Below are 25,891 nucleotides of genomic sequence, written 5' to 3'. Positions count from 1 at the left end.
AAAAGCTCAACCATACATGCCTGAGGCACGAGAACCAATTAGGGTTGTCCTCTAATGAGAACCGAGAACAGTTGAGCTTCCAATTACAATATATGATGTGCTCTACGTATGTGTATTGATCAAAGTTTCTATGTGAATAAAAGCCTAAATGAAATCAGTTTATCATATATAGACCTTATGTAGCCCCGCCCCCTTTCAGTTCTGTGCTCATTGTGTTCTGTCTTCCGCGTTGTATTTCCACAGCATGAAGGTAAGATCTTATGGATTTATAAATGAACCACTTGTTTTAAAATATTTATGACATCCGCTTCAAACAATACTTTACTATACTAACTAAGATTACTAATATTAATATACTAATACTAATATTAATTAACTACTATAACTACTATAGCAAAAAACTACTATACTATATAAATTGTGTCTTATGGGTTTGGATGACATAGGTTGAGTAAATTATAACATTAATAACAGATTAAAAACAGATAAATTATTAAAAAAAAAATTTTTGGAGCGAAAGATTTTCCTCTTTCGGATAACATGGACGGATGAATCATGCACAGTAAGGCCAGGAACTAAGAAAGTAAATAGGGTCAATTTTGAATTCATGTTTTTAAGTGAGCTATTAAAGAGCTATTAAAGAGCTCAGAGAAAAACAAATTCCTCTGGCGTTTTTTTATATTACTGGATATGAACAATAATCTAACTGTGTTAGATTCTACATCACCATGTCATGTAGGTGTATTAGAGCCAAAACAAAACAAAAGTTTTTTTCAGTACATCCACACTCGATGCACGTTTCCGCCCCACAGAGCTGCTCCTATGGAGCGAAAAACAGGCAATGTGTGATAACATGCTGGCACGACAGTTGCTAGGCTATTGCCCTGACAACAGTGGATACTATGAGGTAATTTAGAGAGGAGGCGGTTGCTATGATACATGATGCACCTAGTGGCCCCACGGTAATCATCTCTACGCTAGTAACCCTGATCTGAGGTCACAGCAGTAACTGAATTTACTACACCGGTGAGCCCGTACATGACAAGATGGTATGAAAGATCTCTCTTCTTCTTAAATTGATTAAGAGCTCCTAACCTGGGGTGATGGCCACTCCGTTGCCGTTGATGACGGGCCTCTCCTCCTCTTCCTCCTCAGGTGGCTCGATGCCAGCCTTCTCCATGTTGCTGACGGACTTGTTGCGTCTACGTTTGCCCTGTGATCTCGGTGTGGCGCCTGGCAACAGTTGCTCAGCTACATTCAGCAGCAGTGGGCTGGGCTCTGCCGGGGGCTTCGGGGTGCCGTAAAAGTTATCTGAAATCGATCAGACATTTGGTGTATAACTGACATTTTTTTATAATGCAAGCTCTGTCACCATGATGTTATGTATCTATTAGGGCTGTCAAACGATTAATCGCATCCAAAATAAAAGTTTGTTTTTACATAATATATGTGTGTGTACGGTGTATAATTATTTTCTATATATAAATACACACACATGCATGTATATATTTAAGAAATATTTGCATGTATATACTGTGTATATATATTTATATTATATATAATTTATATTATATATAAATATTTTATATATAAATAACACATTTTTCTTAAATATATATGCATGTGTGTGTATTTATATATAGAAAATAATTATACTCCATACACACACATATATTATGTAAACACAAACTTTTATTTTGGATGCGATTAATCGCGATTAATCGTTTGACAGCCCTAGTATCTATGTATCTATGTATCTGTCTATTTGTGTATCTATCTATGTATCTATGTATCTGTGTATCTGTGTATGTATGTATGTATGTATGTGTGTATGTATCTATGTATGTATGTATGTATGTATGTATCTATCTATCTATCTATCTATCTATCTATCTATCTATCTATCTATCTATCTATCTATCTATCTATCTATCTATCTATCTATCTATGTCTGTCTATATATGTCTGTCTATCTATAAATACAAAGTTCAAAAGAACAGCATTATCAATAAATGTACAACTATACATAAAAACCTTAACGTATTTTAACGTTTAAATATACTTAATTAAATAATACAAAAGAAAATAACTGCGAAAGTGAACATAAAAGCAAACTTTGGAATCAAAGAAACAAATGATTAAAGGGATAGTTCACCCAAAAATGAAAATTACCCCATGATTTACTCACCCTCAAGCCATCCTAGGTTTATATGACATTCTTCTTTCAGATGAACACAATCAGAGTTATATTGAAAAATATCCTGGCTCTTTCAAGCTTTATAAAGGGAGTGAATGGCCGTCCTGATTTTGAAGTCCAAAAAAGTGCATCCATCCATCCATCATAAAAGTAATCGATATGGCTCCAGGGGGTTAATAAAGGCCTTTTGAAGCAAAGTGATGGATTTTTGCAAGAAAAAAATCCATTTTTAAAACTTTAAAACTAAAATAACTAGCTTCCGGCAGACGGCTTATGCAAGTCGACTTGCGTCAAAAGAGTAACCCCTGACCCGATGTATGATGTACTGTAGTATCAGGGCTTGAAATGAACTTTTTCACTCACCAGCCAATTTGCTCAATTTTTAGGTTATCGGCCATTCAAAACTTCAACCAGTCAAAACAAAATAATCAGAACTAAACCAGATTATCAATGTCACAAGCTAAGATTTAAATATAGCCAATTTATTATTAAATCTGATTCTGAATTATTGTATTGCTTTCAGCTTTATGACAGTCAATCACTGTTCGTGATCACTGTACCATTCAAATAAAAGAAAAAAAGAAATAAAGATACAGTAGAATTCTCTGTGACTTCTCTTATAATTGCCTTGAGTTTACCTGCATGTAGACGCAAAAGACGCAAGGGCGCTTTTTGCCCAAAAGTCTTTGACATGCGACATTTACAGTGCTATGCATAAGTTTAGACACCCATACTAAAGTTGACTAAAAAGAGGAATAAAAAATCATCTTTTGGAAACTAAACTTAATGCCTTAATTTAAAAAATGAGGAAAAATCCAACCTTTAAGGACACCAATTTTCTTTGTGAATGAATAATGTATCATAAATAAATAAATGTTCTTCCTTAAAATACAGGGTGCATAAGTTTGGACACCCCTATGTTAAATTCCCATAGAGGCAGGCAGATTTTTATTTTTAAAGACTAGTTATTTCATGGATCCAGGATACTATGCATCCTGATAAAGTTCCCTCGGCCTTTGGAATTAAAATAGCCCCACATCATCACATAGCCTTCACCATACCTAGAGATTGGCATGGAGTACTTTCCATAAGATCATCTCTCAATGCAAATCAAACTAGCTATTAGGCTAACTGAAATAAAACCATGCCAATCTCTAGGTATGGTGAAGGCTATGTGATGATGTGGGGCTATTTTAATTCCAAAGGCCAAGGGAACTTTATCAGGATGCATAGTATCCTGGATCCATGAAGTAACTGGCCTTTAAAAATAAAAATCTGCCTGCCTCTATGGGAATTTAACATAGGGGTGTCCAAACTTATGCACCCTGTATTTTAAGGAAGAACATTTATTTATTTATGATACATTATTCATTCACAAAGAAAATTGGTGTCCTTAAAGGTTGGATTTTTCCTAATTTTTTTAATTAAGGCATTAAGTTAAATTTCCAAAAGATGATTTTTTATTCCTCTTTTTAGTCAACTTTAGCATGGGTGTCTAAACTTATGCATAGCACTGTATGAGAACGGGTTAGAAAAAGTGGCCTCTTAATTGTCTCCTATAGGGCTCCAGCGGAGCAAACCAGACAGGAAACACCGTGCCATGGACATCTCAATAGATGGAGAGTAGTGCTGCCAGTATGCATATGTGACCCTGGATCACAAAACCAGTCACGTCGCACGGGTATATTTGTGGCAATAGCCAACAAAACATTGTGTGGGTCAAAATTATCGATTTTTCTTTAGGATATTAAGTAAAGATCATGTTCCATGAAGATATTTTGTAAATTTCCTACCATAAATATGTAAAACATTTATTTTTGTGAGTAAATGCAGCACAATGGCAGTGTAATGTAGTTTGAGGATCCTTTTAGCGAAAGGTCTCTGATAGTGAAGCCATGCAAACAAATAGGGCTGGGCAAAAAATTCAAGCTTATCTTCTCTTATATCGAAATCCTCTGACATCTCTCTTTAAAAATTCTCGTTTTAGACTTCTAATTCGTGACCGGTGTTTTGTTTTGCTCTATCCTCTGCGCTTTCGTCAATACATCATGCTTCAGGTCAGAGGTCACTCTTTCGCCGTATATCGATGCGTACGGCCGTCTGTCGGAAGCTAGTTATTTTAGATGATGAAGTTTTAAATATGGATGGATGCGCTTTTTGGGGCTTCAAAATCTCCAAAGAGAAATCTTGAAAGAGCCAGGATTTTTTTTAATAAAACTCAGATTGTGTTCATCTGAAAGAAGAAAGTCATATACACCTGGGATGGCTTGAGGGTGAGTAAACCATGTGGTAATTCAAATTTTTGGGTGAACTAACCCTTTAAGCTGATGTTAAGGCTAAATACTGTGTAAGTGTTAATTTAATCGTTTTTAATAATTAATTTTAATTAATAATTATTTAATAGGAACATGCCCCTGCAGTCAATATCCTAATCTACACACATAGTAGTAATTATTAGCTTTATATAAAAATATGTCATGATATGAACTCAATGTGTTTGAAATAACTGTGTTTTTTGCATTGCTCGGTCAGTGAAAATCATGTCTCTGCAAATAAACCAAAAAACCACAAAAGTCCGACACCTGTACAATCCCACACAAACTGTTTCTAAAACGATCAGTGTGTGAGGGAGAGCTGTTCTATGTTTACAGACTCAGTAATAGTGCCATGGCTCCCCTGGGATGAACAGGCTCTTGAGGAGAGCAGGGCATCTGGTTGAGTGTGCCTTCAATTCTCCCTGGGTCACTACCTGACATGATGCTACAGCGCACAACAGCTGTAACTCATAAAAATGGATTTAAAAAACAAAAAACATTGGAATAAAGCATAAATGAATCACAAATGTAAGTGTTTCTTTGCAGCTAAGTCTATCAAGTCTGAAATACTTGATTCTGATTTATTTATTTAATTATTTTTGGACAACTAAACAACTACACTTTAACTGTCCGACTTCTTACATGACTGTGATAATTTCACATCTCTTATGTCTTTCCACAACCTCTTTCTTTAATATTAATATTTTAAATGCAATATTTCACGTCCATTTTGTATTACTCGTTATTATTGTGATAATGACCAGCTGACTGTAGTCTTAAATAAAAATTCTATATATCATTTTATTATAATAAAGTAATGAAAAAGAAGAAATATAAATACATTTCTATGTTAATATGAGTGTTTCCTCTTTTCTTTTCGTTTATTTCATAAAAAATACAGTAAAATATTATTACAATTTAAAATAACTGTTTTATATTTTAATATATTTTAAATATATTCTTGCTGAACAGAAGTATTTTGTTTAAAGAAATCATTTGAACAAAAGTATATATACATTAACAGAACCAGAGTTTGAAATTTTAACAGATTTTAATATAAAGAAACTATCATAAGTTTGAAAGTTTGAACCACCACAATTGTTATTGTGTGAAATGATTTATAGCAATTTTTACACAAATTTGCCCCAATAATATTTTCTCAAAAGTTAGTTTACTTGGTTGCAAAGAAGATAATCAGAGCGTGCTTGAAATATGAGCCATACGATGTGTGAATATCACACAATGTATGTCAAATTATGCAAAAAGTGTAAAAATATTATTTATTTGCATACTTGAGTCAGTCAGGACATTCATTTTTATTTATTTAAACACTATTTAATATATTAGATTTCAAAACCCTTTGTAAACCCATCACATATTCCACTTATATACCTGACGTTACATTATTAAAGCTGAGCTGAGTTACAGTCACAATCTTTAAAACATGCTGAAAATCAAAATCACCATATGAACACTAAGGAAGATTTAATGAGAAAGAAATAGAGTATAAGCGAAGAGTTGATGTCTTTCACATATAGAAATTCTCTTCTGTCCCTTTCAGTTGCTAGTTCACAGTCAACTCAGAGGGAAAAGTGACAATGGACTAAAGGAGAGAGAGGGAAATGGATATTTATTCAAGAGATGGAGTTGTTGGACTTTTGAAGTTAAGAAAGGCTAAGCTCACAAGACCCCAGATAATCAGATTCCCTTTACGGTATTTTTATATCACATTGTGAATTAACTAGAGTTTCTGCCAATTAAATACTTTCCCATGGTCTGTCCTCTTTTATTCACAGAGGGTCTCGAAAAACAGAATATCACAAAACAAATTGTTAATAAAGGAGCATTGCCATCCCATAAGCTTACAAACATAAAATAGTCACTTCCAGGGAAAATGTCATATAATATAATTGGAAATAGAAGTTGTAGCCACTGGGGATGCCACTGTGGCTCATTATTAATTGTAATAAATTACTTGCGGTTTAGAGCGCACAAACAAAATGCTCTGATGAACTTCATGTTTGCTAGCAATCAGCAGCAGATCCCTTTGTCTTGGAGGCGAGAGCGCGTCAATCACTTCTAGGAGGTAACAGTATAGCCAATCATTTTGATGACAGACTTTGACCAGAGCGAGATGTTTTCTTTTGTTCTCTGAGATAATTATTCAGTCATATACCTTGGTTGAGGAAGAGTCACATCTAGGAATTTTCTCATTTCCATTGCGAGTTTTTAATCTCTAACAAATGTTTGTTTCAATCTATCATTTTTATGCAGCATCCCAAAACTTGGATACATGGATAGAAACCCAGCTACTGATATTTTGATCCCAGATAGGGTACAGTTTCCTCCTTTAATGAAAATCTATGGACTTTTTTAGCTGACTGTATTGCTCACCACTTAGAGAAGTACAGTAATAGCACACTTCGCCTCAAGAATCTCCATGATTTGAGGTATCACTCATGTCCGTAGCACATTGAGTTATGCACCAAAGTTTAATACTTGGCTAGCAGTTGGTTAGTTAGGTTAGGGCTTGCTCAAATCCCTAATCCCAGCAATGAGATATTGGGACAAAAACTATGACCTGATATATGATTGTGCAACTCGGCCAACTTACCTTCATAAGTTCCACTTTCCAGCAAAGCTCCACTTTTCTCCAATTCCACAAACCGCTCAACGGTCACAAAGTTGTAGTCTACTCCGGGAACCTCTCCTTCTCTAGGCTGCCTGGTTGTACCTACAGAGAAAAGAGAGAGGCGGGAGTTAGTTCAGGTCAGCGAGCCCCCTAAGGGTTTGAGCCACGGGCTTAATCAGCAGCTAGAAAGCTCATCCAACAACAAAAAAGAAGGTTTTTATAGCAAAGCTCAACGTGAGCCAAACAGAACAGGTGCCCGGGTAACTGGTTCACTTAATTTTTACAGAGTGCCACATATGCTGTCTGACAGTCTGTCAGAGACACAAAAAGAGAACAGGGAAGAAAGAAAAACAAAACATGAGGCTTTTGAGGTTCTAAGGTGAAAATAATGATGCAACCTTGCCCATACAAAAGGAAACGTACAAGCCTTGAAAATGTAGCTTTTCTAAAATTTTAAGAATTCATCATTATACACACTTGACAAAAGACATGTATAATGTTACAAAAGATTTTTATTTCAAATGAATGCTGTTCAGTTAACTCTTTAATTCATCAAACATTCTGAAAAAAAAAAAAAAAAAAAAAAAAAAAAACGTATCACAGTTTCCACAAGGAAAATGGCTGCTTAAAAAATTCAGGGTTGCCATGATAAATTACATTTTAAAATGTATTAAAATAGAATCCATTATTTTAAATTGTAATAGTATTTGACAATAATACTGTTTTTTTCTTTTTCTTTTTTACTGTATTTTTGATGCAGTCTTGGTGAGTATAAGAAACTTCTTAAAAAACAAAACTTTTGACTGGTAGTCTACGATTAGACTTTCAAAATATGGACTCAAGTCTTATAACAAAATATGCTCTAGTGACATTTATCACGCAGCATCACCAAAACACTGTTCGGCAGCCATTTAACTCTTGTTTTTGGAGAATTAAACCTTCTGAGACCAGAATGCTGCAAACAGCTAAAACTAGCCCAGGGTTTCAGAGTCTAGCTGCACCCTACCCCAACACTAGAAGTTTATAACACTCCAAAAGACCTTGATCACCTGGTTAAGATGCATTTAATTTGGATTGGAGCTAAACTTCCTAAAATATTGAACCTCCAGGACAATAATTGGCAGAGCCGACACCAGGACACACGAACTTGGGGGCATTCATAATTCTTGAGGGGACCATTGTGTCCTGCGGAAACTAAGATCAAATGCAAATCAGATCTGAGGGGGCAATATCCCCTTTTGCCCCCTCGTGGCGTCGGCCCTGATAACTGGCAGACCTAAACTAGCCTCAGATATGCAACGTCTTAGCTAGCCTCAAGCTGGTTGGTCTGATTTGCTACTATTGTTTTAGAGGGGTTAATGTGCTTGTTAGCTACTCAGGCTAGGATACCAGCTGGCCGACCAGCCGAACTACCCCAGCTAAAAAAAAGAAATGAACACCACTCCTCACCGAGTTTACAATGCGAACAGTTTAAAGTGTATGTACATGTAGCAAGGGGTTAAAATGCTAAACTGAAGTGTTAATGTATTCCTGCGTCCTGGATAGCAGAGCAGTAATTAGCCAGCGAGGAGCTCCACAGTTTGTGCTAATTGCTGCTAGCTGAGAAAGCACTGGGGTATTTCTAAACTCCGCATGTTAAGGTAGATCACTGTGGGAATTCCAACAGTAAACACCTGACTCCAGGGTCAATGAAATGACGTTCATTTTTTTATTCATTTATTCAAAAACACATTAAAAATGCAGTTTAAACATATAATGATTTGAATATTTCTCTTCTGTGATAAGAATGTTTTAGTTTCTGAATAAAAAATATTTTTTGATATTATGTTAGGGGCATAAAGTAAAAAAAAAAAAAAAATTGTCAGGGTTGTGCAATATCATGTTATCATATTGAATAAAAAAAGCTTTTGATAGGAAAACCTCATGTAAAATTTGGCATATGCTTTATTAAAAGTTCAACAAGTATCTGAAATATCAAATAAATTAACCTTTTTATGACAAGGTAATGTTCAGGCTGTAAAATGTCACATGATTCATTGAGTAAGAAAGTAAGAAAAAACGTCATTTCATTTTGTTATGGTAACCCCATATCATTAGATATCATCACATTTAATTAATTACAATAAAACTTTTGGAAAATGATACAAAAGTTTTTCAAAACCATATGAAACCAATAAGAAAACTAAGAGTATAATTCTAAGAACAGGCACTTGTCTTAAACTACAATTTTAAAAGATATTTTTGAACACATTGACCCTCCAAAACCTTATTAACTCAAATGACCTGCTCCCCCCTTCTTATAAACTGAAGGACCATACAATATTAGAAGCAAACAACAGACAATTCCTTTCCCCTGTACTGGTCCAAATACTGGCTGATGTGAAACGGTTGCACTCTCACCCATTACCTGACCTACTAACTGCCGGTTCACGGCAATCAAAATTCAACTCAGCCAATTTAAAAACCACATCTGACAGCAGAGATTCGCACTCCCCTGAGACGGTGGCATCAAATAGTTGTGGAAAATACCAACCAGAGCCCTACACAGTCATCAAGTTGTGACCAGTGTATGAAACTCACATCATCTCTCATCATCTATCAGTCAATAGCTACACAATGACAAGCCCCAGAGCCTGGTGTCTTTCCACCCTGAAAGCCTATCATTCAGAGTTATGATGGGCATGCTAATGACAGCTCACAGGAAATAGGGGCAAATGGAACGTCTCCAGTCTTGCGACCTGTGTCTACGCCTCAGAAGACAGCGCAAGACGTCATGCCTCATCACGACAACTAGAATATCTCACAATACCGCCGACTACCCAAGCGTGTAATAACATAATGAAAAGAAAATGAATCCACTACGACCATTAAATCGCTTGCCAACATCTTTTTAAAGCTCAATTTGTTGATAAATCATATTTTAAATGAGAATTGCAAATTGCTGGAAGATGGATCGATCAGTGATTTATTCTCGAGAGAGAGGCAGCTACTTTGGCAGAAAGGCTTTGTTGACAAGATGCGCATCAATCTGTTTTTCTTGAGCCGACACAAACTGTAGCTAGATGCTAACTGAAAACACAACACTTCTCACTGTCTTTCCAGAGAATGGCAGACATCATTGGTGACTGGCTGTGACTATCATGTCGCAAAGACACTTTAAATCAATTTTGGTCAATTTTGAATGGGGAAGGGAGTAATTTACAACATCTAGCATTAGAGAATAACGTGGATATGCTAAGTAGCCAAACACTGTGGTCTCATTCACAGACCATGCGTATGTACAAATGTGTGTGATATCTGTGTACAAATGTTTTCATGAACAAATCATAATGATTCAATAACTTTCATACTAGGGCTGCATGATATGAGGAAAATCTGCGATGTGCGATAACATTGGTTAATATTGCGATGACGATATGACTTGCGATAAATATTCAAATGTGAATGTTAGCTATACTGTTCCCATGTCTTAGTGCTTTAATAGGTTCTTTGCGTGTTATTACCAGCCTGGTTCAGATTACACGATTTTAGCGCGATTTTGGAACGATCCGTTTGATGTAGGGTGTCGTGGGGATTCGTAAACGACAACGGGCGTCGGGACGCAAGATTCGATCGTTTCATCTCCTATAGTGTGTCATAGTGGGCGACAACCTACGTCGCGTCTGCGATGCTTCAAGACATCACGACAGAAAGCATGTTTAATTTTTTAACGGTCCTCCACGACAGGTTGAGTATGTGAGAGTGAGTGTGCGCGAGTTAGTGAGAGTGCGAGCAACAGTGAGTGTGTGTGTGCGCCAGTGAGCGAGTGTGTGTGTGTGTGCGCGCGAGTGAGTGAGTGAGTGCCCAGATAGCACTAACTATTTGATGTGCATTCTGGAACATCTGTACATCTGGAAGACTGGAGTGTTTGCTCATCTGCAATACGTCTACAGGACATTTCCTGTCAGATGTCAAATAGACGTTTAGAAGATGTCTTTAAGATGTAATGATTTAGAATGTATGTTAAACTGACATCTTCTAAACGTCTATTTGACATCTGACAGGAAACGTCCTATAGCTGTATTGCAGATGAGCAAACACTCTTAAAAATACGTCTTCCAGATGTAAAATGCACATCAAATAGTCGGTACTATCTGGGTGTGTGTGTGCGCACGCGAGTGAGTGAGTGAGCGAGGGACAGTGTGCGTGTGTTTGCGAGTGAATGTGTGCGTGTGACGGCATGCGATGGCTGGTCGGAAAGCAACGTGTAGTCTGACATGTTTCTTGTCAACGACACGACAAGATTTTAGGAGTCAAAATCGTGTAATCTGACACCATGACACAAAAATCTTGTAATCTGAACCAGGCATTTATTCATCGTGTCAGGCTGTCTGTTGCGATGTGTTCATCGCGCGAGTTCATATCGCGATGACAATGAAAATTTGATGTATCATTCAGCCCTATTTCATACTATTTTTTAGTACAACAAAAAATGTAGGAACAACTGAAACCATGCATACATCACATATTCTTGGTAGCCTTATAAAATATGTTAAGATGGAATTTTATACATAGCAGGGGCGGTTTAATATATAAACCACTTGTTTTTCTAAAGTAACACTGTCCAACAGCAACACCAGCAGCTAACGCAGCTCTCTTGCCTCCCCTGAGCCCAGCGGGTTTGGTGGGGGTAATTGAGAATGAATGGGGGAAAGTCATGGGGAAAAGAAGGCAATGCCTGTATTGTAGTATGATTGGATATGATTAGTTAGATTGGATATGATTGGTTAGTGCGATAAAACCTGACTCTTGTTTTCGTGCATGTTCGTGAATCGGTCTGAATGAACAACATTATGGCGTTAATGGGAAGACTAATTACAAACTAAGTAAACAACTCAGCCACTTACTGTAGATATCACCGTTTTATGTCACATTAAAATCAAACATGGAAATTGCCTAAAAACACAATGGCTGTGTTTTTTTTGTATTTGCTTGTTTTTTTAAGCAAGCAATCAATTTGGTGAAACAAAAGGTACATTTGTGACCAATGATAACCGAGCTTGATGACTGATGATCAGAAAATAAGTTGACTATTAAAAACAGCTGAACATCAGTTCACAAATAAAATATATTGTTTAAATAGTTTCTGCTTTTGGTTATTATTTTGGAATAGATGCAGACATTACATAGTTAATATAAAAATTCAAAATATAATGGTATGTGGTTTCTCTTTTTTTGATGTAATGTAATGAACACCACTGATACATAGATATTTAATCTTAAATACATTTCATAAGAAAATAGTATGTCTTTAGAGAGTGTTGTACGTCTGATGAGGATTGCTGTGTGGAAAGCCCTTATATGGTTTGGGCATATTTTACGCCACTTGCTAACCTTGTGCATGTACTCTCTCACTTAGCTATTTAAGGCTATTTATGTCAAAACTGTGCAAACTCACATTCGCATCCACAGAAATATGTATTCACACTTGAGTAAAAATGGTGGGAACAGTACCCTTTGAAAAGGTTACCTATTTCTAAATGGTGCATATTAGTACCTAAATGGTACATATCAGTACCTTTGGAAAGGATACCATCCCAGTGACAGATTTTGTACCTTTTTTTTTCTAAGAGTGTCTATGCTAATTTCAAAGTGGACCTTTGATGCTGGACAGGTATAATTAGCCATACCTAATGCGATCCAGTGGTTGCTTTTCATGATAACAATACTTTCTAATGGGAGCACAGAGGAATTGATTACACTTTAGAATGTAATTCATTTAGCACCAGTTTTGAGGTGTTACCTCATAATACTGAAATTCTGGGTCATCTCATATTTGTTGAGAAAAAAAAGCTGTGTTAATTGCTGTGTAATGAACAGTTCTGTTGAATGAACAATGCTGTTCTAGCTGTATACTTTTGTCATGCTAATAGTTTGAGTTGCTATCTGATTTCAGCATTTTCACATGACCCGTGTCAAGGCTTCAACACACTTGCATCATGGAACGAGGCTAGGTAGGCAGAAAGTAGGAGACATAGCTATCAACATTGAGCCATACAACTCAAACTCTTTAGCATCGTTTGCTACCTAATTATTACATAAATTGCCTAGTAACGCTTCACTCATAGAGTTCGGTGCACTGGGAAATGTAATAGACAGATAACAGACATATATCATGGGATTCTACTTAGGAAAAACAATGCAAAATCCTAATACACTTACTGTATTTATTTAATTGAGTTTATTGAGCTTCTCTCTAGAGTGTTTTTAACCAATTTACATCTAATTCAACTACAGTCGGGAAGCGCTTTCCAGTTTACCAACCTCTAGAGCAAGAGAAAAAAGTGATTCTTTCCACATGAGCAATCCTGGGCTGCAGCAATCTGCAAAAAGGCACACAGCTTTTCAGTGCGGCAGGCGGCTAGTTATTTGTCCTCACTATCGCCCACTTCGAAGTGGCACCATCTTCCTGTGTACAAAATGTACCTTTATACAGAATCTCCTGCTGAGAAGAAGGGGAGAGGAAAATACTATCTGGAAATAGTGTCTTTGCACATTTGCCCAAGCAAGGTAGAAAAACGAAGAGAGGCGTGAAGGATTTGGACTTGCAGTTTCTTTGAAAACATGGCGTGTGGGCTATGTTCTGGCATGGGTTTGCAGCCTCATCAGTCATGTAACATGAACAGTATGTGCTTCGTATAGGCTAAAAGTTCTTGATTTCCACTGCATGGACATGATAGCACATTCCTTGGGTTATTATATTATATATTATCCATAAACAACGAGTGCTCCCCAAAAGGCTGTAATCTCAGTTAATGTTAAATGAGCTGCAACAAATGCTCCTTTTGAAACAAGCTAAACTTACGAGAAAAATAATATAAGGTTAAACTAAATTCATTTTAGGCATTTCAGTCTAGTTTAAAGATCCATGATAATCTAGATGGTACTAAAGGCTAGATATTTTTTTTTTTTTTTTACCAAGGGTTTTCTGTTCAACCCATTTTATATATAATTAGAGTAGGTGCATTTTAATACGTAATAGTTTTAATACAGGCTTTTTGCAGTGTATTAAAAATTGGTCAATCTGTAACAATATTCCGAATAAAGCATGTCTTGTTCTTTTGAGGTTCAACTATAACCATAAAAGTTAATAAATTACTTGAATTTTTTTTTCAACATGATATCTCTAAATAGATTTCAATATACAATTTCTGACAAAGATATCATAAATTAAATATATTATATACAGTTTGCTTATCAACTAAATGTATTCAGAGAGATTTGTAGTTATGCTTCAAAGATTCATGGGCCAACAATGAGCATTCACTAAATGAAAAAAAAAAAGAATTTACAATAGTATTGGGCCTATTATTGACCCTTGAGGCACACCGGTGGTTTTGTTTTCAATGAAGCAAGTAAGTACATCAGTTCAAGGATGTGAGAGCACTGTTCTTCATAGTGATTGATAGAATTCTGAAAGAAAAATAAAGGATAAGATTTATTTATGAAGGACTTTTTTTGCAATATATTAATTACTGCACCTATCGCAAAAAAGCTACCCTTGACTTCCTAAGTCATTTTCACCATTTTAATTCATAGAGATAATAGAAAGCACATGAAATAGCAAGAAGAAAAGAGAATTAAACTCGCAATGCCTTCATGAGTACCACAGCGCAATGTGACGAAGCATGTGAGCTTACTGCTAGGCTACAGCTCCTGTGTGGAGAAGTAATTTAACAACATGAAAATGGAACTAGGTTGAATTGTGGGTTGAGGGCAAACAAACAATGTTTAATGCAGACGAACATGTGCAGAGCATGTGCCGTGTTTCCATTTGAGAAAAGATATGAGATGCTTAGCTAGAAATCCATCACTTCTGGTGTTTACTCTGTTGTCTTGTGCATGTGATTATCTTGCTCTGATCCAGGAGGATTACTGTTACTGTGTTAGTAGGCACCAAGCCATGCGAGAAGCCTGTACAGTCTTTGAGGTTGTTCTTCTGAAGAGCTGGTGTAGAATGGGGTTAGTGCAGCTTTCTGTGGCATGCTTCTCTTCTGTGGCTGGGTGCTATGAATCATCTTGGCAACCAAACCGAGGTCAGGATGGAGCACTAACCAAACTCAAAGGATGCCTCCGGACACTTCCTAATGCCTGCAATATGGACCCTGTCTCGTTTCCTTGAACTTGATTCCTAAGTCTCACTGTCTGGTCTTGCTGGGAGATACAAGATTACCGTCACTTGATCTAAGGACCAGGCACTGCGATGTGACAGACTCTAAAGAAAGACTTAAGGCAACTCCTGTCCTGACCCTCAAAGTCATGGCACATACAGTTACCGTCCGAAAACATTAAGGAAAATCAGCCTTATAGCTGCCAAGGGTCCCAATCCTGACCATGCATGAAAGCATCGCTGCAAGTAATCCCTTGCACAGAATGTGGCTTGTGATGAGAAAAGACGGTGACCTACTTCTTCTTCCTCCTGTTTATGAGACAATATGACAACATTGCACTGTGATTCATCAGGGGAAATTACAGCTGGTTATTAATGCTTTGCAAAAGGAACTGGCAATTGCAATCCGCAACCACCAACCCATTTACTGTGGAAAAGCAGCATTATTCTGGCAAGATTATGAGATATGGGATGTAATGTACTGTGGTGGTCTGATGAAGTGGGACAGCCAGGGAGAAAATACTGGAGGAAGTGAGGAGCAGGCAATGGAGATGTTGGAGCAATGGAAAAAAAGCAGGAGACTGAGGAGGAGGCATGGAAGAAGGAGTCATCATAGACATGCTCCCAATGCAAAGATTTATCCAAAAGGTGGGCAGCAACAAAATGCTGCCTTCTAAGATGGCTAATTTAATATAAACAGATAAAATAAAATCTATTTTTCTAATCAGTATTTTAGTCTTGTTTCCCAAAACATATCTGAACATTATTAAAACAAGCCTAGAGACGCTGATTAACAAAAAGAAAGACAAAGATCCCATTGTACTTTTTAAGCAAAAACTTAAAATTGAATTTGATGTGTTTAAAATAATAAATTTGCTAATGGGGAAGAAAAAATATTCCAATTAATGATTCTCTGAAAACAACACGTAAAATATTTAGCAATTTGCTTCTCAAATAAATGTATCTTCTTTTAAATATTTGTTTGTTTGTTTATTTATTAAACTGGAAAACAAAACTAAGACACTAGCATTTAAAAGTTTTGGATCAGTAAGACTTTGTCATGTACTGGATTGATAATCCAGATTCAAGAGGCTTGATGCAGATGAACGATGAAATCACATTTAATAAAAACACTAAGGAAAATAAAGAGAACCACAAGAGAATAGAGGATGACTGAGGGTTTAAATACACTGGATAACAAGGGGCTGATGATAGACAGATGAAGTTGATTAGTTGACATTAACCAGGGTATCTATGGAAACTAGCAGGATAATGGAAACACAGGAAACGGAAACTAAAAAAACAGGAACTGAATATAGACTAAATAGACAGGCACAACAAGACAAAATAATATCAAAATAAGAGTCCATGATAAGAAAAGCACAGGGAATCATGACATCTTTGACACTTAAAGAAATTGACACTATAAAATGAAGAAAAATGGCAGTAAAGACATTTGTTACAAAATATTTCTATTTCTAATAAATTCTGTTAATCAAAGAATCATTAAATATGATTCCATAATTTATTAAGCTGAACAACAATTTTCAACTTATAATAATAAAAATAAACGTTTCTATGACACTAAAGATGGGAATAATGGCAGTAGAATATGAGCTTTGTCATTACAGAAAAAATGTGTAGATTATATTCAAAATAGAAAACTAATATTAAACTGTAAAAATGGTAGTGTAAGAGTATCACGTTTTACAGTGTAGAATCGTATCCTCATAGAGAATTGCAGTGAAAATAAAAATTCTCCTATGTTTTATATGCTTGTTAGGAGACTGTGTCATTAGCTTAGCAACATGTCAATGTTTCTTGTGCGCTTCACATAAGATTTTTGATTTGTGCACCATGCCGAGTTGCTGCCTATAAATAGTATTCTAAACCAGTCACTTACAAGGTTCTGTTTCAGTTAAGATGCTGCCTTAGAGTGTAGGTGTCTATGTAGATAGTAGACAGCATAGAGGCTCACTATATTTTGGAACAGAGCTCATGAGACCTGTCATTCATAGTGATACAGATCTCATTCCTATCAGCTGAGGTAATGTTTTCACAGCACTACCGTTCTGCCTGTCCTATTTCAATTCGTAATCCATCTGTTATCACTGTGAGAGGCCACGTCAGCGAAGTACATTGTGTCCTTCCTAATCTGACCATTGGTCAATTAGGAAATGGCATAGTCCTTATAATGCTGTGTATTATCCACGGATGCCGCTAGAAATAAAAACAAGGTGTCTGGTAATATGGGACCTTTCAGATGCAAAGTGAAAAATTTGCTTTCAATGCACTTTCCACATACTTCACAAAGGTATATGCTATAAATATCCACTATTATGGACCAGAGAAAAACAACGCTAAGCATTCATTAAAAGAAAAAAGTACAAAATTACAATAGCATTGGACCTAATATTGACCCCTGAGGCACACCGGTGGTTTTGTTTTTTAACAAAGCAAGGAAATACAAACAAGATTAACAATGTGTTTGAGCTCTTTCAACTGGTAAGAAGTCACAAATCAGAAAAGTTCAAGGACGTGAGAGCGCTGTGCTTCACAGTGATTGATAGTGGAGATGCAAGATTGATTTCAGATCCAGCAAATCGACCTGCTACCCTGCTGGAACGGTAACAACCCTGCCCTCCAAAGAAATTCATTATTAGCTAAACCTCCAAGAAGCCTATTGACACACTGGTATTATTAATCCCAGAGAGGAAGGGAAGAAGTGAGGAAGGAAGAGAAAACATCGCTGTGGTATGTCACTGTCTATTTGTTAACTCTGTGCATTTAAAACCACACTATTTGTCCAGTCATAACAAATGCATTGATATTAATAATTTACATGGATTTGTGGCTTTTTCAGACACCCTCTACTACAACTGATAGCCTGAGGGGACTCTTGAAACGGGCGATGCAATCCCCTCAGTGGGTTATTCGGCGGATCTCAAAAGATGCTTACGCAGTAAACACATTTGAGACATGAGGGAATGATTGTGTCTCTTGGCCCCCTTATTTAGTTATCATACTGTCCAATCAAACAAATATAGCATTTATTCAGTTGAATATGAAGCATTTTTGTGAAGTTGAATAATGACTATTTAAATATTTACTAAGGAAATCCCAGTTGGTTTTCAATACAGTTAGTTGTGGAACTGAACGAGCAAAGTGTACTAGCAGCCTAGATTCTTAACTATTACGCTACCACTAACTTGTACACCCACACCAACTTCAAAACAGAAGGCAGAAACATATATGAAGATATCCATCAGATGTAATGCTGTTCATATATACTTAATCTAATTTGGCTGACAAAATATACATCGCAAACCTCACAGAAACAAAACAACAAGGGGGTTTACCCCCTCAAAAAACAAAGAAGATCTGCTTTAAACAATCACAGAAGCAACATTTAACAAAGTGAATTACAACATCATCAACCCATGCAAAAGACTCAAAATCTCAAAATGACTCTGACAAATTGTATGTACCCTTATGCAAGAACATCATATTTTATGTCCTTAGTAAACACCTCTGTAGCTTCTGTGACACGCACAGCTTTTCTCCAAGCTTTCTGGTGACGGGTAGGGTGTGTTCCCTCCAATCGTATGTTTGATCTCTCATGCTTCATATCTCTCCCTCCCTTGTTTACCTTTTTGGATGACAAAAAAAGCTTTGCTTTCCTCCTACTTCAGAGGCATACAGGCATCTGAGCATTCACTCATGGCGTAGTGGCGGAAAAGAAGGATCAGCTTGGAAAAAATATGCAATTTGAAGCGCTTTGACAGCAAACACATTTCTGATCTTATCTGAGATGTAACCTCAGCAATCTGTCTGACCCCCTTCCTTTAATCTCATGCCATCCGGGAGAGGGTGAGAAGGTGCAGCGGGCGTCCCAGGATGTTTCCGCCTGCTCATCTGTAGATGTGGAAAACAGCAGTGCTCAGTCAGGCAAGCAGCAGAGTTATAGGCTAGTACATGGGTAAAATGGGTCCCCTATAGGAGTAAAAAATATTTTTAACAATGAATAGCTGATGGAAAATTCACTAAATGTTAAGCTAGACATTTTTAAAACCTTTTTTTTTTTCTTTCATCTACACTACTGTTCAAAAGTTTGGGTCTGGATTTTGGGCTTGGATTTTTACTAATCTTTTTAATGTTTTTGAAGGAAGTCACCAAGGCTCCATTTATTTGCTAATAAATATAAAGTAACTGTTATCTGTAGTTGTCAGTGTCACACGATTATTTAGAAATCATTATAATATGCTGATTTGGTGCTCATGAAACAATATTAATTAATATGAAATATGGTCAATATTGAAAATGGACATGCTGCTTAATGTTTTTGTGGAAACAATGCAACATACATTACATATAATAATTGTTTTTCAGGATTCTTTAAACAGAAAGTTCAAGAAAACAGCATTTGTTTGAAATAGTATTATATATAATAATGTTTTATATAATAATTTTATAATAATAAAAGTGTTAACTGTTACTTTTGTGCAATTTGATGCATTTTTTTTTTTTTGCAGAATAAAATTTCTTTCAAACATCTTGTATATATATATCTCTAATATATATTTAAGTTGATACAATGTATTATTAAAATGTTCCAGGTTATGCATTAACCATATTTTTCCCTTTTTGAGGTAATAAACTAAAAATATCGTTCTTTTGTTACCGTCTATATAGTGAACTCTTTAAGGTCAATTTAAAGTGTTTTTTATGTGTTTTAGATGGGGATGATTGTAAAATGTCAATCGTGTTACTGTGATTTTGTAAACAATTGATAACTAGAAAGTGGATATTTTCTTTCATCCTGTAGTTTCATGACCTTTTATAATGTGAAAGTAAAGTAAACTTTTAGCCCTGTTACTGTAACCAATACTGTTCTGAAGGCATATTTATATCCCAGCATATATTATGTATTAATTTAACTTGAAATGGTGCAAGCTTAACAACTTTCCTTTAATTTCCTTTAAAACCCACCTAATCAAACTGGTAAAATCACCATTTCCCCAAAAAAAATTACCCAGATGACGATGTGTCTCAAAGCGAGAGACCAAAAGAGAAAGGGATGAAAGACACAGCGAACACAGAGGGCTTGAGGGAGCGTTGATGTCACCGTGTGCCACAGCCTCTGGGCATGAGAATGTGTTGAATGACTGCTGGCCTGATCCCAGATTAGATGCTTTGCTGTCAACCTAATCCTCTGTAAATATTACTGTGGCAAGATTGAGAGAGCTAGAGAGAGAGAGAGAGCTGTTTGACTCAATTTGTCTGTGTATCTATAGAAGCTAATCATGCACAAAGCCTGGTCAGAGATATGAGATAACAAATCATATGGCCTCAGATGACTTGGAATACAGTCATTTTTGACACTTTTATGGTACTTTCTTGTTATTTTTATTTATTTATTTTGCACTTGACAATCCACGGAGCCCGACATGTAGACAAAAATATATTTTCTTACATATTTTAGGAATATAAAGTTGTTATATTTTTGCCAAGCTTGAAAATATGTCATCAGGTAGAAATTGTGAGTATATATATATATATATATATATATATATATATATATATATATATATATATATATATATTTTTTTTTTTTTTTTTTTTTTTTACAAATTCTTATCCTTATCTAGAAAATCATGAACAACTGGAAGAGTCATGAGGCCTTTGAATATTGTTCTGGACAATGGGGGGGCCTTGGAGTCAAAAAGGTTGAGAAAGGATTTAAACCCATGGCAGGAAGGTCAAATATTAAGGAAATTACATCCCCAAATGGATTAAATTATCAAACACTTGACCTCTTTCACTTCAGAACCCGCTACACTGGGTTGTTTTGTGTGTTTGCATGACTGAGCTTTACGGGCACAACAGTGTCTGAGCATCTAAGGGAATTATTAGTACAGGTTTGAATATGTTCTTTTTTTTTTACCTAGCTCTGCACATGCTAGGATGAAGTGCATATTAAAATCAGAGGGAAGGTGTGTGCATGCAGCGAGTGTTTGTATGCTACTACAAACAAAGACTTCATTGTCTCTTCCGTTTATATGTTGTCATTTTCCCCCTCTTTCAGTTAATAGAGTCACCAATTACAGCTAAAGGCCGCCAGCCCTGCAGTCATATCCTCTCCTGAGATGATGGGAGGAGAAGAGATTAGTGGAGAGGATGGGAAGGGGGTCGAGGGAAGAAACGAGACAGTGAGAAGAAATAACATCAGTGAACACCACCACAATCTAAGCCTCAAATGCTTCCAGAGAGAAAAAAAAAAAAAAGCTTTTCAGCATCTTCAATTATACATACCTCAACATATGGAGACAACAAATGGTGGGGGATGATTATGCAAATGTAGATTATACATACAGTACAGACACCCCGTGCACAAATAACGAAGCCCTCCACTTTGTTCTTATTTGTGCTTTATAACGAAGCAAAAATATTTAAATGTTCAAGTTTTGTTCAGATTTGACTAGTTTTCATGGCATCTAGTGATGAAATTAGAATCTCATTTTCCCCTTAAATTCTTGTAATGAGTTCGTCTGACCTAATCGAAACCCAGCATGCAGATATTATTGAAGTTGCATCCCTCTGTTTTACCAAGTAAATGGTGTCACCAAGTAAATGGTGACATTTCCACAAAATGTCATTACGTTGCTTCTTGCATATTTCGCGACACTTTAAATGTGAAATTTCCAGTGAGTGGCGTGTTTAGTTTTATTAAAAATTCTGTTTATTTGGAAATTTGATGTTCAGAACGTTCCCAGAACCTGGTGTCAAGGACGTCGCCTGGTAAAGTTGCCAGGAGTTCTTTTAAGGGTTGGGGGATGTTACTGGGAACATTCAGGACGTTCTGGGAACATTTAGGGGACCATTACTATAGGACATTCCCTTTAGGTCCCTACTTGGGTTGTCAAAAGTACCGGTACTTCGGTACTGAAATTTTGAAAATACCAATCACAGAATACCAACATTTCTGTAGTACAGAGTACTCAAAGGTCTTCACGACAACCCATCAAAATTAAAGTTTGACAAAAATATATTATGCTACTGTTGTACAGTAGATTTAGCTACATCTCATTATTATTATTATTATTATTATATTACTAGGTGTGCGTAGAGGGTTGCTTATTTTTCACTTGATCTTTTTTTTATAAACAATGTTTACATTTAAACAGCATGTAGCCTTTAAATGTTTATATTATTTACTTATATGATTACCATCATAAATAATAAATTAATTCAATTTAATTTAATATTTTTTTCAAATAGTTAAATACAATAGTAAAATAGGTTCAATAGATCTTACCGTGGTACCGAAATTGGAGCCAAGAACTATACAATTTTAATGGTATTGGTACCGATTACTGGAATTTTGGAATTGTTTTTATTATTATAAATTATCATAAATGCCTATTACAGGAAATAAAGTTACAATATTATACATAATACATGTGAATACTAAAATGTTTAAAGAAAAATATGAAGTGTTTTTTTTTTATAAAAGTAAATGTCTTTGTAATTGAAATGGTTTTGTTTTTTTATGTGAACTTTGTATTTCACCTATAGGTGCTTCTTAATCGACGTTTCCAAATGGGTCAGGAAGATATGTTGCAGTATATTCCATAATGAAACATCCCCATCTGACTAACAGGCAACCGTATGGGAACGTTCTGTGTCAACGTTCAAATGTCCTCTTTGTAACATTGATGAGTGACCATAAAATAACCAAAATGGAATGTCCCCCTAAAGTCATATAAGGAAACTTGAACTTGCAGCACTTTCATAACTAAAAGAGGACGTCCTTAATGTTCTGTAAAGATTTGGGATTTTCATCACCTTTAGAGAACTTTTAGGGAACATTTCGCAAGGTCGCGAGAATGTCCCCTCCTACGTGGGTATTTTGTTTATCATCACACGGCACTATTTTGAATATGCTGTGAATTAAAAAAAAAATATACAAAAATACACCACACACAACCATACAATTATCATAACAGTAATCCATTTCATTTGTGCACAGTAATCCACATTTTTCAGAATTCATATAACTGCGTTGCATTGCATGTATCCTTCATGGAAAATCATATATTCATTGAAAAAAAAACCATCCAAAATGGAGGTTGAGAAATGATTCTGCCATATAAGATTGTTTTCCCCAAATTTTATTGGAGCATCCAATGTATCCCTCTCAGAATGCAATGCAACAAGCCATAATTCAATATGGTGGATGAAGCTGAGAGAAATGTTGACTATAATTGTACTCATTATATTCTGACAAGTATCTGTTAAAATAGCTTTGTGCCATGTATTTATTATGCTTCATGTTGTCAGCTTAGCAACATCATAAACTTCTCATGAAAAACGCTATTTGTGTGGAATGGATGGATGAATGGAGATCGGGGTTAGAGATTCCACGAAGATTAGAAAACTGACAATGTAGACAGCAGACAGCAAGGCAGCTTACTAGGGCTTGGAACAGAGCATGAGAGTTTCCACATTAGATTTCCGAGATCACATTGGAAAAGGTTTGAATTACTATGACAGTCAGTAAACAAACCTAGTTATTTCACAGGTACTTTCACAGGTAGGTTTACAAGTCTGTTCTGTTCAAAACATGACACTGTCTTATACCCTCACTGCCCAAATGACAGTAAACAACAAAATCTTACTCCAAAGTCTTAAACATCACAAAAAATCTTTTGCATGATACAAGTTTATACAAAAATCATAAATAATAAAAATGCTGGGATGAATAATTCACATATTTGCCTCCTTCTGGTGCTCAGCGTCTTGCTACGGGCAAAGACTGTGCTCTCAAAAAAAAACGTACCAGAGCGGCAGCTAACTGGGAACGCAAGATAAAGATTTGGAGGAAATGTTTATTTAAATACTAATGTAAGGTAAACGCATGTATGTAAAGTGGAGGGAACAGTGCTGTGAGCTGACTGCTGTGTGAGGAAGTGTCGATGAATATTATACTTTAAATTCTGTCAACAATGATAACCTGTATAAAATCCTGCAACATTTGTGGTAAAGGGAAACTTTAATAGTTTCTAAAAAATACCAACGTGTTTTGTCTTAAGAGCATTCCTCTGGGTATACAACAGACATAATACATGGACATTTTAAGAAAATGGTAACCTGCTCAGGCTCACGATTAGAAAGGCATGAACTTCCCCACCAATCATGTGTCCTTTTTAATAAACAATGAAAATTCACAATGATAAATAAAGCATTTACCTGTAAAGGTTTTCTGAAAACTCATGAGCTATGAAGGTTTTGTTTAACTTTTAATGATTGTTTATCTATGCATTAATAGTGGATGAGTGCTTCTGAGAAGAAACAAAAATCACACGCACACAAAGAAAACTAAGACTGACAAATCAAGAAAAATCAAGACAAAAACTAAATAACATGACTATGACATGACTCCCCCTCCCCTAAGGCACGTCCTCTTCCTGCAAAACATAGTCCAAACTGAGGAAGGAAGGAGGACGAGGCAATGACCAGGAAGAAGATGAAGTTGGGGGGAGCCAGGGCGGAGACAGGGGGAACCAGATCAGAGACGGGAGGAGCAGGAGGATGACCTAGAGCCATGACAGGATGAAGGTCCACGGGGGAGCCGATGGAGGGAGAAGGCATGTTGGAGCCTTGGTGGAGAAACCAGATGGAACCAGGGAAACAACTGATTGAGGTAGAGCCGCTGGAGACCAAGGCGGAGCTGAAGAGCCAGGGTGACGCTAAAGGCCTAGAGGGACACAGTGGAGCTGCAAGCAGGCGTGACTGAGGTGGAGGCGTGGGCTTGGCAGACCTGGATGAAGATGGTGGGAGTGAGGTCCATGGTGAAACTGGAGTGAAGGAGGATCCTGGCGGAGCCAGAGAGGTGGAGAGTCGAGGCACAGCAGCTGACTCAGAAGTTACGAAGTCCGGCGGAGCTTGAGGGATGGCAGGCCATGCTTGAGCCGAGGGAGCATAGAGCCAAGGTGAAGCCGATGGGTCGGAGGGCTGAGGAGGAGCTGATGGGATCCACGAGCTAAGGCAGAACTAATGTCTAGAAAGCCTCAGGCAGAACTGTGCAGCAGAGCGGAACCACTAGAGAAGCTTAAGTGCTGAAGGGAGACAGCAAAGACGAGGTTGATAATCTGGATGCCTTTGGCAGTGGAGGAGGGAGGCTGGGCAGGACCATCTGAGATGAAGGAGACTTGGTGCTGGGCTTAACCAGAGACGACGTGGACGACTTGTAACTGAAGTTATTCAGTGATGACTTGGACATATCCAGCGATGACGGAGATGATATGGAACTGTCTGGGACTGGCGATGACTGAAGTGCAGCAAAAACCTCATCCAGCTCATCATATAACATATCTAGTGATGACTGAGATGATTTATGTCGAGCTCGGGCTCTGAGTCAATGGTGTGCTCTGGTATTCCTGAGGCGGACATGGCTAATGGCTGGCTGGGCTCTGGACTGAGAGTGGGGCTGGTGATGTCCTCATCTGTGATGTAGACTGTAAACAGTGGGATATTTTGAACTAGCACCCACTCCACATATTAGGCGAAGCTCCCTAGAGGAACTTGCATGGGCAGGC

At 36.7% G+C, this 25,891-nt stretch overlaps 1 protein-coding gene across 5 annotated transcripts in view; it reads right to left on the bottom strand.

Moving 5' to 3' along the window:
* Window positions 1-25,891, bottom strand: part of magi2a (membrane associated guanylate kinase, WW and PDZ domain containing 2a) — a 213,646-nt gene that overhangs the window by 84,024 nt on the left and 103,731 nt on the right. For all 5 annotated transcript variants that reach the window (XM_079868394.1, XM_079868391.1, XM_079868392.1 and 2 more), the window contains exons 3-4: window positions 7,127-7,246; window positions 1,096-1,311 (exon numbers count right to left, since the gene is read on the bottom strand). In XM_079868394.1, coding sequence (XP_079724520.1) covers window positions 1,096-1,311; window positions 7,127-7,246 — 336 coding nt within the window. The remainder of the gene's footprint in view (window positions 1-1,095; window positions 1,312-7,126; window positions 7,247-25,891) is intronic.

The sequence above is a fragment of the Squalius cephalus genome, assembly GCF_949319135.1.
Source record: "Squalius cephalus genome assembly, chromosome: 4".
In the NCBI taxonomy this organism is placed as follows: Eukaryota; Metazoa; Chordata; class Actinopteri; order Cypriniformes; family Leuciscidae; genus Squalius; species Squalius cephalus.
Note: the sequence above shows the minus strand (reverse complement) of the source record. Positions and strands in the feature narration are given on the sequence as shown.